Raw genomic sequence first — 14,122 nt, forward strand, 5'->3', positions numbered from 1 at the left:
AGCTCAGTTGGTACAGCAGGCGCCCATATATACAGGTTTACTCCTCAATGCAGCGGGCCTGGGTTCGACTCCAACCTGCGGCCCTTTGCGGCATGTCATTCCCCCCTCTCTCTTCCCTTTCATGTCTTCAGCTGTCCTGTCAAAATAAAGGCTGAACATGCCCCCCAAAAAAACATAATTAAAAAATAAATTAAATAAAAGTCCTAAACACTTAGGGTCCTGTTTTGAATAAACACTCCCCATGTAGCAAATTCAGTTTCAAAAAATAAAATAAAATCTTCCAGCTATACACTGACTATGTTTACGTGCATGCACAAGAATACAGAGTAATCAGATTAAGACTAGAATAGTTTGATTTAGCTACACTGGGGTATTCCCATTAGCAGGATTCCTGGGTATAGGCACACCGAGTGGAACAATAAAGCTGAATGAATGAATGAATGAATGAAAGAACGGACAGATGAGTCCTGCAAAATCCTGCAAACTGCTGTAGGAAAACACTACTCACTTTCTATTTTAAACAACATTTGGGTTCCAAGTGTACCTTTCCACATTATTATGCAGACAGAACCCACTTCTGAGCTGTATGTACTATTGTGTTCTGGGGGGTAATGGAGCTTAATGGTTGGAGAAGCTTGTGACTAGAAGGATTGCCAGTTGGAGTCCGGTTTCTTAATTGCATCAAACTGAGTGGTAATGTAAAGTGTGATGTTAAAACAAAACCAGCAATCTTCAAATGATATTCCCTCAAAATATTTCACTTCAGATTTTCTGAGAAATGTTGAGTTAGTTATTAGTATGTGCTTGTTATTCTTAATTTAGACCCCGTAGTTGTGTATCTTGATATATGGTTTCATCACGATACGATTCCATTGAAAGACGATAAACTATATTGAATTGTCGCCCAGCCCTAATGGCAGTCCACTGTGTTTACCTTCATTTAATTACATGTCAACAACAGCAGGCTCCACTAGGTTTACCAGCTAGTCACCCAGCTGTGTCTGCAGCTTGGTGCTGAGCAGAGGCCTGTACTACGAAGCAAGATCAACATGCCCTGGATTTATTTCAGTTACCCGGCTTCACCAAACCTAAGAACCGCGGTCCTGCATAAGGTGTTACACAACCGTGTTAATCAACTTGTACAATCAACCCAGGGTTTCCCAATCTAGCGACGAGCGTGTTCACATAAAAGTGGCGCTGTTTGCACCATATGACCAATCGCAAACATGGACAAGTCTACCAGAGCCGCATATTTTACACAAGAAGAGCAAACGGTAATCCTACAGAAATATGAAGAACACAGACACGTGATACAGGCAAAAAGCAATACAGTCGCTGCTGCTAAACCCAGTAAAAAAAAAAACATTGCCGACGCTGTAGGTTAAATGCGTAAGTTACAAGGCTTATCAATATCACTCCCCCCATCAGTCAGGCACAACAACATCTGACCATAATTACACTTGTGCATTCCATACATTTTCGTTGCTGTAGCCTGTTCTTTCAGTTGCAACCCTGGCAGTGGTAACCGATCGTGGAAGAAATTACAAATATAAAACATAAATCAAACCGATGTGCGCATTGGCAACACATCTTTGTGAGAAAGATACGCAATTCCCTCCGCTGAAAATCTATATCTTTCATAAAGATACCCATCAGGGAATGTCAACAGGTTTTGTAAGTCTCTAAATGTTCTAGCTTTTCTGAGCGCACCTCTCACTATGGCGTTATTATGGAACCCACGCAACTTTGAGGCAAGGCCCGCCCTTCAATAGCATTCACACACTACTATCGGCCAGGCGTCCATGCTAACGCAAGGCAACGTAACGATTTGTTCAGGTCCTATCCCCTGACCAATCGGCTATCCTAACCTTAACTACTCGAGGTCAATGCCTTACCCCAACCAATTGAGCTGCTTTGTAGGGCGGGACTTGCTTAGAAGTTACGTGGGATCCATAATAGCCTCACTTTCCGCGCACCGAGTTCCACCAGATCTGAGAACGGTGACGCCATTATCACTCGAGAATTGATTGGTCAGTAGGCGATGCTTTTATACCGGTTGAGCTCTAATCTCGAACATAACCTGCTCCCGAGCAGGTTAGGTGTTCAGCATAAGTAACCATGGCGATGTAACCTGAAGTTACTTCGGTAACCCCAAATCTTGCTTCGTAGTATAGGCCTGAGATGTCAGTGTCTAGTGGGTTAATCAGAGCTTTTTCACTGAAAACAGCTGACTGCTGCTGAAAACAGGCTGAGAGTGAACCAAGTATTAAAGTTGCGGGCTATAAAACCAAAACAATGAGCTGAAATACGCTAAAAGGCAACGTAGAGCATATAAACAACTAAATGGCTTTTCTCAGATCTAATGGTTGTAGGTGGTCCACAGTACTGTATTTAAGCTTTTTGAGTGATATTTATTTATTATCTGCCCTAGCTTTTCCAACGTTTCAGACACAGATGTGGTAAAAAAATAATGGTTCGAAATGATATGGAATTGCATATTTAGTTTTATTGAAAAACAACATTTTCTTAAGGGAGGACCTCTAAGCCCCCTGCCAGATATGTACACGCAAGTCTTCCACAAACCTAGGGGAAACACTTTTTAGACAGACTTCAACATTAAAGTGAAGACAATCCTGTAGAACTCAGCAGAGCCTAAACATCAGCACACTGAGCACAGCATCATTAAGGAGTGACCTTTGACCTCTCTGCTTCCTTAAACAAAGGCTGCTGACCAGGACAGGCAGCCCAGCCATGCTCACGCTCCATCCCCCTTTCTGCTTGCTTTGTGACGGCAGCCTCTCCTCCCCTTCCTCCCTTTTGTGTCTCTTTTATTATTACTCATTAACTGGCCATTCCTCCCTTCACATCTCACATATGAGAAACAAACAACCCTCGCATGCAAGCCCGGCTCTCTCTTGCTCACATTCCACGCTGGTATTACTGCCTGACTCCTGATAGACAGACAGAGCTATAAAGAGCCTGCTTTTCATGACATGAAAGGCTTTCCGGAGATGTGACAAGAAAAGGCAGACGGGAGACGAGGTGATTGATGGCGACTGGTTGAGGGCAGGTCTTGTGTCTGAGTTGCACCGCTTCCTGTTCTTACACCTCCGCTGAGACGGGTTAGCGGTGGCATGCTAATGCTGGCAGCCCAGCAGCGATGAAACAGATCCTTGGCCAGCCTGTGTGGTCTCATTAACAGCCTGTAATCCCATCATGGCGGATGCTAATAGATTATGATGATGCCTCCGCATAACAAAAGCTGCAGGTCTAATCCTGCATTCCCTCAGTATTATGGATACATCCCTCAGCCTCTAAACACAACCTGTTTATCCTCATTTTGTATCCCAACAGCTCTTATTCTGAGTAACAACAGCTTTCACAGAAACACTAACTACCTCAATATGAATATCTCAAGCAAATGCCACGGCAATTCAGACATTAGTAGGAGTGTCAGATTCTCCAAATCCATGATTTCATTAGACTTTCGGTGTTAAGGTCACAATTAGATTTTGGATTAAAACATTTATGATGTCAGCAGTGACGGCAATGCCACAAAAAGAGCCCCTAGATGGCAGAACGGTACTTTACAACAACAGTTTGAGTTTTTTCTAAATGAATCAAGTGCAATTGAAAGCACCATTGGTTTAATGAGATGCACATGAACGCACCATGGAGTCCTGTCGGAGCCCACATGCTTTACCTACACACGACAAACATGTTTACATCCGTTACGTTTCACCATCCAATTGATTCAGCCGGAAGGAACATACAGCCTAGTTCACAAAATTGTTACAGGTGATTATTACCTAATAACTAATAATTAGGCCACAAAATACTTGTATTGTTGTGCCAGATGGTTTGTTAACAGAGAACCATCTCAGAAGCCGTCTTTGGAAACTGTTTGGAAAAGGGCAGGCACTTTAAAAAAAAAAAATACCTGGCAGGTGATTGGATGAACGATCTGTCTATCACATCTGTCATTGTTGTTTTGAACAAACTGTCACAGCCGTCACACACCCACCTAAACCACGCCACAGCTGCCAGTAGCTACTCACCGGATGCTGATTGGTTTGGTTTGCTGCTGTTCAGACACAAACGCATTACTTAAAGCCTAGTCTCGCATTGCCAGACCTTCCTCCCCAGCGCTGTGGAGGAAGGTCTAGTCCACACAGCAGGTGGAATTTCGGATGGCACCGGAGCAATCCTGGAAGTGGAACGTCGTGGATCTAGACTACTTGAAGCCTGACAAGATTGTGTGATATGTGATCTGCAATTCTCATGTGATCTTATGATATCGCCTGTCTTTGAGCTATTTCTGTGAATTAAGCATCTTAAAAATCAAGGTACTATTTCATCACATTGATTAAATATTGCCATTATCACTAATTTGCAGAATTGCCCACAATGGTTCAACACAACCAGAGATATTAAAAAGGTATTAAACAATCTCTGACAGTTGACAAATGCATGTCATCTCACAATGTATGTCATCATATCACCAAGCCCTAGGGTCATACAAGTACATATTAGAGCTTTTTTATGGTTTGCAGGGTGCAAAAGTTCCCTTCACATGTAAAAGGGCCACATTTGGCTTAGCTATAATAAAGGATGTTCTTCTTTTGAGATAATTTCTTGGACATTTTAGGCCTTTCTTCTGACAGGACAGCTGAAGACATGAGAGGGAAGAGAGAGGGGGGAATGACATGCAGCAAAGGGCCGCAGGTCGAGTCAAACCTGGGCCCGCTGCGTCGAGGAGTAAACCTCTATATGTTGGCACCTGCTCTACCAACTGAGCTATCCGGGGGCCCAAAGGATGTTCTTCTATTGTTACCGCAGTTCTGTTAATTTACAATGTCCACATTTAATAGTCATTTTGGGCAAACAGAATGAAAAGCAAATGAACTGACTGTTAGTTTTATGACAAGGCAATCATCCAACATATCTTAATCGAGACAGAATAGAAAGGTTTGGTTTAAAGGAGGGAATGTATTGAGTGGCTGATCATCCACACGTCTAAGCTTGACTTTATGGCTCTTCATGGCACGTTAAGCCGTTTGAAAATGAGAACGATATCATGCAGAGGAAGATAAAGTGTGCAGCGGAATTTAGTTCAAAGCCATGAGGAAATTAGAGTCGATAGAGTGGGATAAGGTTAGTTAGAGGAGTCTAATCTCTCAGCCTGTCACTGGGTGGTTCTGCTGAACCTTAAAGGAACACGCCAACTTTTTGGGACTTTAGCTTATTCACCGTATCCCCCAGAGTTAGATAAGTCCATGCATACCCTTCTCATCTCTGTGCGTGTCGTAACTCTGCCTGACGCACCCACCGCTAGCCTCGCTTAGCCCAGATCCAGGAGGTAACCGGCTCCATCTAGCCTACTACTATTACTCCAACTCTGAGCGAACTCCAGGTGAACTCTGCTCCTCACAACGGGGCTTCTCGTGCTGCGAGCAAATCACTCTTCTAACACACGGTTAGAAGATGGCTGTGTCTCATGTGACCTTGTTATTTGTACACGCTGTGACTATACAAATCACAACATGTAAATAGGAAAATGTTGGCGTTATTTTGTCACTTATTGGGAGCAGTAGGCTAGATGGAGCCGATTACCTAGCTAGGTTAGGGTTGGGTGCGTCAGACAGAGTTACGACACGCACAGATGAGAAGGGTATGTATGGACTTATCTAACTCTGGGGGATACGGTGAATAGGCTAAAGTCCCAATAAGTCGGCGTGTTCCTTTAAAATGGACTCATGTCGGAGCAAAATACAAATATACTGAAGTAATGTCCTTGCTTCAGAATATTTGCATTCAACTTCTATCTAAGAGTATCAGTGTCAGCCTTAAATGGCCTTATCATCCTAACATTATGTGTGAGCCAGTGTAGTGAGCAGCTGCAGCTGTCGAATTGGTGGCTGTGAGCCGATGAGCTGCTGGATGGCACAGCTCACAGCCAGACTGGAAAAACAAGGCAGCAGGATGCCAAGAGTTTAGACGGGCTCCGGTTCCCCCTTAACGTGGCCTTGCCAAGAAGGAGGCAGTTTGAGCTGGTCAGGAGGAAATGAGGAGAAAGTTACTCATTGGGAGTCATGTTCCGCAGCATACTGCTAATCAAATACCCAAGGCTGTGTCAAAATTCACAATACGTTTGGTTTATTGTAACATTTGATTTTTTAGCATGAAATGGCGAATCAAACCATACATCAAGTTTTATTCCGTATATAGGTGGAGTAAGTTACGTCTTTTGTTTTTCTCTGTGTAATTGTAATTCCCATTTGCAGAGTCTCTGGTTTACATTCAGGGTTTTTCCTGCATAGAGGAATTTTTGGCTCCCCCAAGGAGGTCTTAGCCAGCCCTGAAGGAAAATCATCAGCGCCAAAATGACAAGAATTGAGGATAAAAATAGCACTTCAAATCCTCTCCGACTGTGTTTAATAGCAATCTACCAAACAACTGTTGAAAAAGCAGATCATAAACTTGAGTACGAGTGCTTATCTCAGTTTACTGTCCAGAGTCTGGCTGTGCCGGACTCTCCCGGTGATTTTAACGGTGGTATTTTAATATGAATATTATTTTTTTAAGCAGTTTTGTTGATTAGGGTTTCATTTACTCAAGCATAATAGACATTTTTGTTTATCAAATTGTGAGAAATTACATGCAACTGCATATAGATTTCTGTCAAATAAGGTAAAGCAGACTCATTGCCCTTACTGTACACGGACTGATCATGCTTACTGTCGTGCGTAACTTTGAGGAATTTAAATGTTTTTCTGCAAAAAATAAAGCCAACTTCTTAAATGTGTCAGTGTTATCATAAACACAGTCTCCTCCCTTTGGTGGCTGAATGTGTGAGAAGATGACGGAGAAATGACTCACACCCGACATTATCGTTTACCTAAATTATCACTGTGGAAGCAGCATAATCGGCTGCATATGAGACATACTGTATACCAACCAGTTATTGAGAAAGCATCAGGAAGTCATCCACACAAGTCAGCAGCGTCTTTCTTTAAAGCAGAACTGTGGAAAAGGTATGAAGTGTATTTTTTGGTGAAAGGTGGCTGCTTCACACACCTCTTCAACATGGCAGCACAGAAGATCCATCCAATCACCACAGTTTCAAGATTAGTGTCACCATTTTAGTATTAAACCAAATGTCTCCCCTTCTGTTTCTGAGTTATGGCGCTGAATAGAGAATGGGACGGACGGACGTATGTACGTACAAATGGACAGACGGACAACCTGGAAACATAATGCCTCTGGCCATGGCTGTTACCGGCGCAGAGGCATAACAACAAACAGGCATGACATAATGTTTAGCAGTCTGTGCAATATGCAGTGCTTATATTGTTATAAGAGATGTTGAACATAACGATGTGACAGAAACATTTTTTTATGTCTCTGTGTTGCCATTTAAGTATCAGATTTCTGTACTTGCACTTTTAATCACGTCCTGGAACTGAAGCAGAAAAACACGTACAAATGCATCTCTGGTCCACAGCAAAATATCTCCACAGCTATTGGATAGATTACCCTGAAATGTCATGTCTTTGGCCAAAAGTATCTTAAAAACTGATTGCATCATATATACCAACATGTTTGCGTTTGTTTTTAAAATGTGATTTTCTGTTTTTTATTTCTTATTGTTGTCCATCCCTGACTGTCTGTTATTTGTGTATTTTTTATGTGCTGCCTTCTCGGCCAGGGCTCACTTGTAAAAGAGATTTTAATCTCAATGATGATTTTTTTTCCCTGGTAAAATAAAGGTTAAAAAAAAAATTCCACGGTATAAAACAAAAACAACACACTAAATCCCATATACTTCCTTATAAAAAGTATTTCAGGAGTTGAGTTTAGCCAGAAAAAGTGAGCGTCATGCAGCGACGACAGTTAAGTTTAGGAAAGAGATTGTGGTTTGAATTAAAATGATCACGAGGAACAAACACGCCTTTCCTGGGTGAAAGTATTTTGTTATTGCACTTTGTCCAAGTGGTGTAGCCGTAGCTAGCTGTCAGAGATGGCTGCCGTTCTGCACATGCGCAACTCACATCGTGTAAAGACTCACATCGTGTAAGGACTCACATCGTGTAAGAACTCACATCGTGTAAGAACTCACATCGTGTAAGGACTCACTTCGTGTAAGGACTCACAACGTGTAAGGACTCACATCGTGTAAGGACTCACATCGTGTAAGGACTCACATCGTGTAAGGACTCACATCGTGTAAGGACTCACATCGTGTAAGGACTCACTTCGTGTAGGGACTCACATCGTGTAGGGACTCACATCGTGTAAAGACTCACATCGTGTAAAGACTCACTTTGTGTAAGGACTCACATCGTGTAAAGACTCAAATCGTGTAAAGACTCAAATCGTGTAAGGACTCACCACGTGCCTTGACAGGCGCTATTGTCTGTTCTTCTTTGTATTTAGTGGCAGACACTTGTAGGTGTATTTGCTGCCCCCGTCAACTCTCTTTCACTACTCAACCATAATCCAAAGCAAGCCAAGTGACTCTGCGTACCAAATAGTCCATATTACTACAGGTCTGTAATTAGCTGAGAGAGAAGGAGTATTTTAAGACTCGAAACCAACACCCAGGGCAAAATCAGAAGCACGACTCAAACCGAGAGAGGTGGCAACCGCTGTCAGACAGTCTATTGTGTAAATACTGACACACACTTGCATCCGCAGAACACACACACACACACACACACACACACACACACACACACACACACACACACACACACACAAAACCCACAGCCTCGCTGGAGGGAAGCCAAATGTCACTGAATGCTAACATGTCAGAAGGGGACACAATAACAAGAAACAGTTAAAGGTTTTCTTATTGTCAGCAAATCCCATGTGCAAAGCCGAATCAACAATGAATGCATCTACTATAAAGTATTATGTGTGTATCAAAGCCTGATTTATCTTCTTCCTCTGTGCCATAGAGCTCCATTGTTGTCTAAAAAACTATTAAAAACATATCAGTGAGTCACACTGTTGCACTGGCTGACATGTTCCTTCATTACCATGAACACACATTCACACACACACACACACACACACACACACACACACTGTAGTTTATTTTCACTCAATCCCACGTATACTCCGTCCTGTTGCCACAGATACTCACTAGAGCACCAATGTGGATTAATCCACTGATGAAAATAGTCCCCAACAAGTGCACTATTTGCGGCATTGACCAGCTGTTTCAGGAGATTACTAAACCTTCTTTGTCTAATATTTATGTCATCTGTAGCAGTACTAAGGTTTGCTCCTGATTTTGATAGACTTTTCCTCTTTTGACCAAAACGTACTAGTTGTAGTCACATTCTAGTGAACTGAACTAAAACTGATGTTTTAGTCAAGTTTTGCAGGGGCACCACTCACCTTGGGTGGTTTGAAGGGGTAGTCTGGGGTGAAGGCGATGTCCAGGAAAAACACTCCCCCCTCGTACACGGAGCCTGGGGGGCCCAGGATGGTCGATCTCCACTCATAGATGTTGTCGCCTTTGGGACCGGCACTGCAATCATGAAAATGAAAAAAGGAGAAGGAAGAAAATGTGAAATATTTAATCTACCAGCAGGCGTTTAGAGAGGAGGAAAATACACTCTAATCTTGTAACTACATTTTCTCTGTAGCAGCAAGTGAGTAAATAAAGTGTGTGATTATCAGTTGTTAAATCAGCCGCACAAAGTTCTTATCCATTAGAAGATTATGCAATATTACTACAGTGTATATAACAAAGACTGCATCTGTAAGCCAGGAGAAACGATTAGTATGATCAATGTCATGTGGATGACTGATCTGTCTGGGATCGCACGCACGCGCACGCCCACGCCCACGCCCACACACACACACACACACACACACACACACACACACACACACACACACACACACACCTGCAAGAAAAGAGGCACTAATCCAATTCCATTTTCTATTGGAATTAGGCCAGATGCCTCTGTCGGTGCCTTGTATTACTTTTACTTTCATCATTTACACACACAGAGAGAGAGAGAGAGAGAGAGAGAGAGAGAGAGAGAGAGAGAGAGAGAGAGAGAGAGAGAGAGAGAGAGAGAGAGAGAGAGAGAGAGAGAGAGAGAGAGAGAGAGAGAGAGAGAGAGAGAGAGAGAGAGAGAGAGACAGAGAGAGAGACAGAGACAGAGAGAGCGAGACAGAGAGACAGGGAGAGAGACAGAGAGAGAGAGAGAGAGAGAGAGAGAGAGAGACAGAGAGAGAGAGAGAGAGAGAGACAGAGAGAGCGAGAGAGAGAGAGAGCGCGAGAGAGAGAGAGAGAGAGAGAGAGAGAGAGAGCGAGAGAGAGACAGAGACAGAGAGAGAGAGAGAGAGAGAGAGAGCATGTGTGAGGTACATAAATGTAAGATGAGAGTGTGAGTGGAGTTGTTCATGTGAAACAGCGGCCCGTTGTAATGCACCGGGCTACTGCAGACCTATTTCTTGTCAGCGTGTGTTTGGACACAGAGAGGAATTATGGGATCTGTCCGGGGGAAAAGATGCCGACATGTTCTCCTGGATGGATAAAAATAGTCTGGAGAGCCATAGTGCACCGGGGCCGACGGGGGACAAGAGGGACAATAAATTGCTCTGCTCGGCATGAGGCGGTGGACTGATGTGACACGGAGGAAGATTTGGTTATACCACAATATGGTGCCGATCTGGATCTTTTATTATCATAACAGCTCTATTTACTCTGACACCTAACCTGTCTTACTGCAAACATGCATATGCTCATCCACTTTCAAAGAAAGCAAACTTCGAGCCACAACTTCAAAGCATCTATAGACCCATCTCTGAACTGCCTTTTGTGCCCAAAATCTTGTAAACCTGTTTTAGAAAAGCGCTACATGATTAAGGAGTAGTATTACTGGTCATCTCACTTCAACTTTATTGCTGCAAAATGGGATTGTCAAGCAGACAAACTGACCAACACATAATAATAATAGATTGATACTTGGCGTCTGTGTATCGATACAGTATTGCCGTGAAAAAATATAAGAAGAAGGTATAGTATATAAAATAAAATAAAATAAATAAATAAATATAGAATTATTTAATACCAATTTAAGGGTTCCGATGAAAATGTTTGTTTTATGTTGAAAACAAATAGTGGCAAAGCGCCACCTGTTGGCAGCAGAAAAACGTTTGGTTTTAGTAGTTAAATGTGTAAATGAGTAACTTAGAAATGAATATAATTCTGGATTAATGCATGACATAAAAGAGATCCTTGGTCGCTACTGTTATAATAATATTTAAGGTCAGTGAATGGAGTGAATAGTCTTTAAAGTACCACAAATTACCAGTGTTGGTCATGAAAACCCCCGCTATCAGTCAAATCTAGGGATGCGCTGAAATTTTGGCCGCCGAAAACTTTCGCCCGAAAATGGCATTTTCGGGTTTTTTGGCCGGAAATATTAGCCGAAAATATCTATCTCCGCCCCGCCCCTCAGTGCTCAGATTTCCCTCTCAGTTGATCTAGCCGTTAAGATGCTACCCAGCAAAGGCCGATCATGTCAGCGGTGTGGGATTACTTCAAAGTTTCTTAAAAAGTATAATATTAATACAACATTTTTGGTTTCGGCCCAGAATTTTCATTTCGCTGCATCACTAGTCAAATCCTATTTCAAGGTAGACATTTAAAATCTCTAGGCCTCTTAAGGTTGGACAGCCACGGATTTCTTCTCTCCACTGAGTTCAGTCTGCAGCATCTGGAAATGTTTAGAGGCTCTGCCAGCACCGCCTCCTTTATTTCTGTTCCTGCAGCCTGGTACAAACCGCTCCGACAGCAGGACAGATTAGGGATCCAGTAGAGAAGGATCCAGATTTTCTACCACCTGCCTAGGCCTGTCAGAATGATGGAGGACACAGACCTCCAACATTCACCTCAGGTTATGCCTTCACAGAGCCCTATCTTGCGCAGTGTCTTTGCTAGTTTAAGACCGATGCAGTTGTCAATTTCCCGTCCAGCGCCCACGTTATTTAAATAGCAAATGCACCTGCGCCCATCTGTGCGCCCATGGGCGTGCTGGTCTTACAGGGAGGTGTGTTCAGGTGGAACCATTGACCAACAAAAACCTGGTCTAAAGTCCCTAATGCAGCATTTCATTGTTATTTTAACGGCTGCTTCACCTCGTGGAGGTTAGGTGGCATAGTGCTTGTGCCATATATGGTCTGCTCGCACGCTTTCACTTCACGCGCGAGCAGATCAGTTTCTTCTCTTGAAAATCTCTCCTTCCTGCTTAGCAAATCCTCCATTATAATATCAATGCGCCAAGGTCCAAACGCTCCTGGCTTTTAAAGGGAATGGGAGATGACAGTCTGATTGGTTTATTGCATGTTACGCCTAAAACACACCAATGAATTAATGAAGACACTAAGTACAACATACCATGCGCCTGGCACACAGACCCTTTTTTGCCGCCGTTAAACTAGCAAAAGTGGGTTCGTACACGCCCCTAAACGCACCTGCGCCAGGCGCTTCACGCCGTGCGCTTAGATCGGACACGTCTCTGCTGCGAAGAGAAGACACACACCCACCAAATGAGAGGAAACATAACTCAAAACAGTTGCACACCGTTTCACACCATTCCGCGTCAACCAGGAAACCGTAGCAACGCGGTGCACACCGTTTTGAGATTGAACGTGCCCCAGAAAATATATGAACAAAGACAGGAATTGCCATCATACTTAAAACCATAGTAAAATAGAGAATGAATCAGAATAAAGTCCCAAAGTGCTAAATAATAGTGGAAAGATAATTAAAAAACAGACAACTTAGTAGAAATATTAATTGTATGCATACACAATATCAATTAACACAAACAAAAAAACAACAGAACACATGACAAGAAAGGAGAGTAATCAATGTCCTCATTTAGTCCTGGACACACCATGGCTTTTAATTAGTTACCCTGAAGAAGGGCTGTGTGCTGCAGCGCGTTGGTGCGTATTTTTTTAATCTTTTGCTATGCAGTAGCTGCATCAATAAAGGCTTTTTTAATATTTTCTTTAACAAGAGGTTAAGAACACTGCTATTTGATCTTCCATGCACCAAAGAGCACCGTGTTAGACTTTTTCATCCACCACCAAAAAGAAGCGTTCCTTGTCTCTTCATACCAAAATTAATTTTGGAGGAAAAAGAGAGCCGTTCTTGATGAAGGCTTAATGGCGATTATGGCTATTTCCCACGGTGTCAATGTCCACACTAAGCCATTAATAATAAACCCGGAGCACTAAGTGAACCATGCCAGAGGAGCTCTATAATTAAGACGAGGCTGCTTCTGTATCCTTTAGCTTCCTTGCAACTGTGATTAGAGCTGGAACAATTCCAAAATGTTGCTGTGCAATTAACTGTCTCAGAAATAATTGCAATTGATTATATAATTGTCTCTTTCAGTCAAGTTTAAAAATATTTATTTATTTAACACTTTTTCAAAACAAATTCAAATTTTGAATGAATCATAGGACGCGTCTTTTGGTTATATATCACTGTCATGTGACCCAGATAATGTAATAGTACAAATATACAGCCAATGAAGTAAACTACGCCTCTTTATTATCATAAAACATTTTTTTCTAACTGTATCCCCCCTTGTTATTTTTGTTGCTATGAACGTGTATAGAGTCAAGTGCCAACAACTAACAACTGAAATAATAATAAACATATATAGTCCAATAATCACTTATATAATTACAATTTGGCATATCTAAACAAAATCAACAACTACCAGTCATACTCCTTAAGACCTTAGCTGATGTTAGCAGTTCATTGCAGAGAAACAAAGAATCCGCGATTACGTAAAAAAAAATTGACAATTAGACAATTATGTAATAATTGTTAGAGGCCTAACTGTGACTTCTTCATACGGCCGGGATGGTAAAAACACATCTATGAATACATTGTGAGAAACTATTATCCAGTTATTGACCAAGCTACTAACTAACTGGAAAGCCATTGTGATTGACTAGCTCTTGTGTGTTCCCAGCTGGCTATTGGCGAAGATGTGCAGAGGAACTTTGCTTTGCTTCTTTCTAGCGTGCCTGGGGCTTTAGACCACATCAAGCAGATTAGGCAATCAGATTTGAA

At 42.3% G+C, this 14,122-nt stretch overlaps 1 protein-coding gene across 1 annotated transcript in view; it reads right to left on the bottom strand.

The window, feature by feature from the left end:
- LOC144529013 (ubiquitin-conjugating enzyme E2 E2-like) overlaps positions 1-14,122 on the bottom strand; it is a 94,862-nt gene that overhangs the window by 11,380 nt on the left and 69,360 nt on the right. The window contains exon 4 of the mRNA XM_078267934.1: positions 9,406-9,538. Within this exon, the coding sequence (XP_078124060.1) occupies positions 9,406-9,538 (133 nt within the window). The remainder of the gene's footprint in view (positions 1-9,405; positions 9,539-14,122) is intronic.

This window comes from Sander vitreus, chromosome 14 (assembly GCF_031162955.1).
Source record: "Sander vitreus isolate 19-12246 chromosome 14, sanVit1, whole genome shotgun sequence".
In the NCBI taxonomy this organism is placed as follows: domain Eukaryota; kingdom Metazoa; phylum Chordata; class Actinopteri; order Perciformes; family Percidae; genus Sander; species Sander vitreus.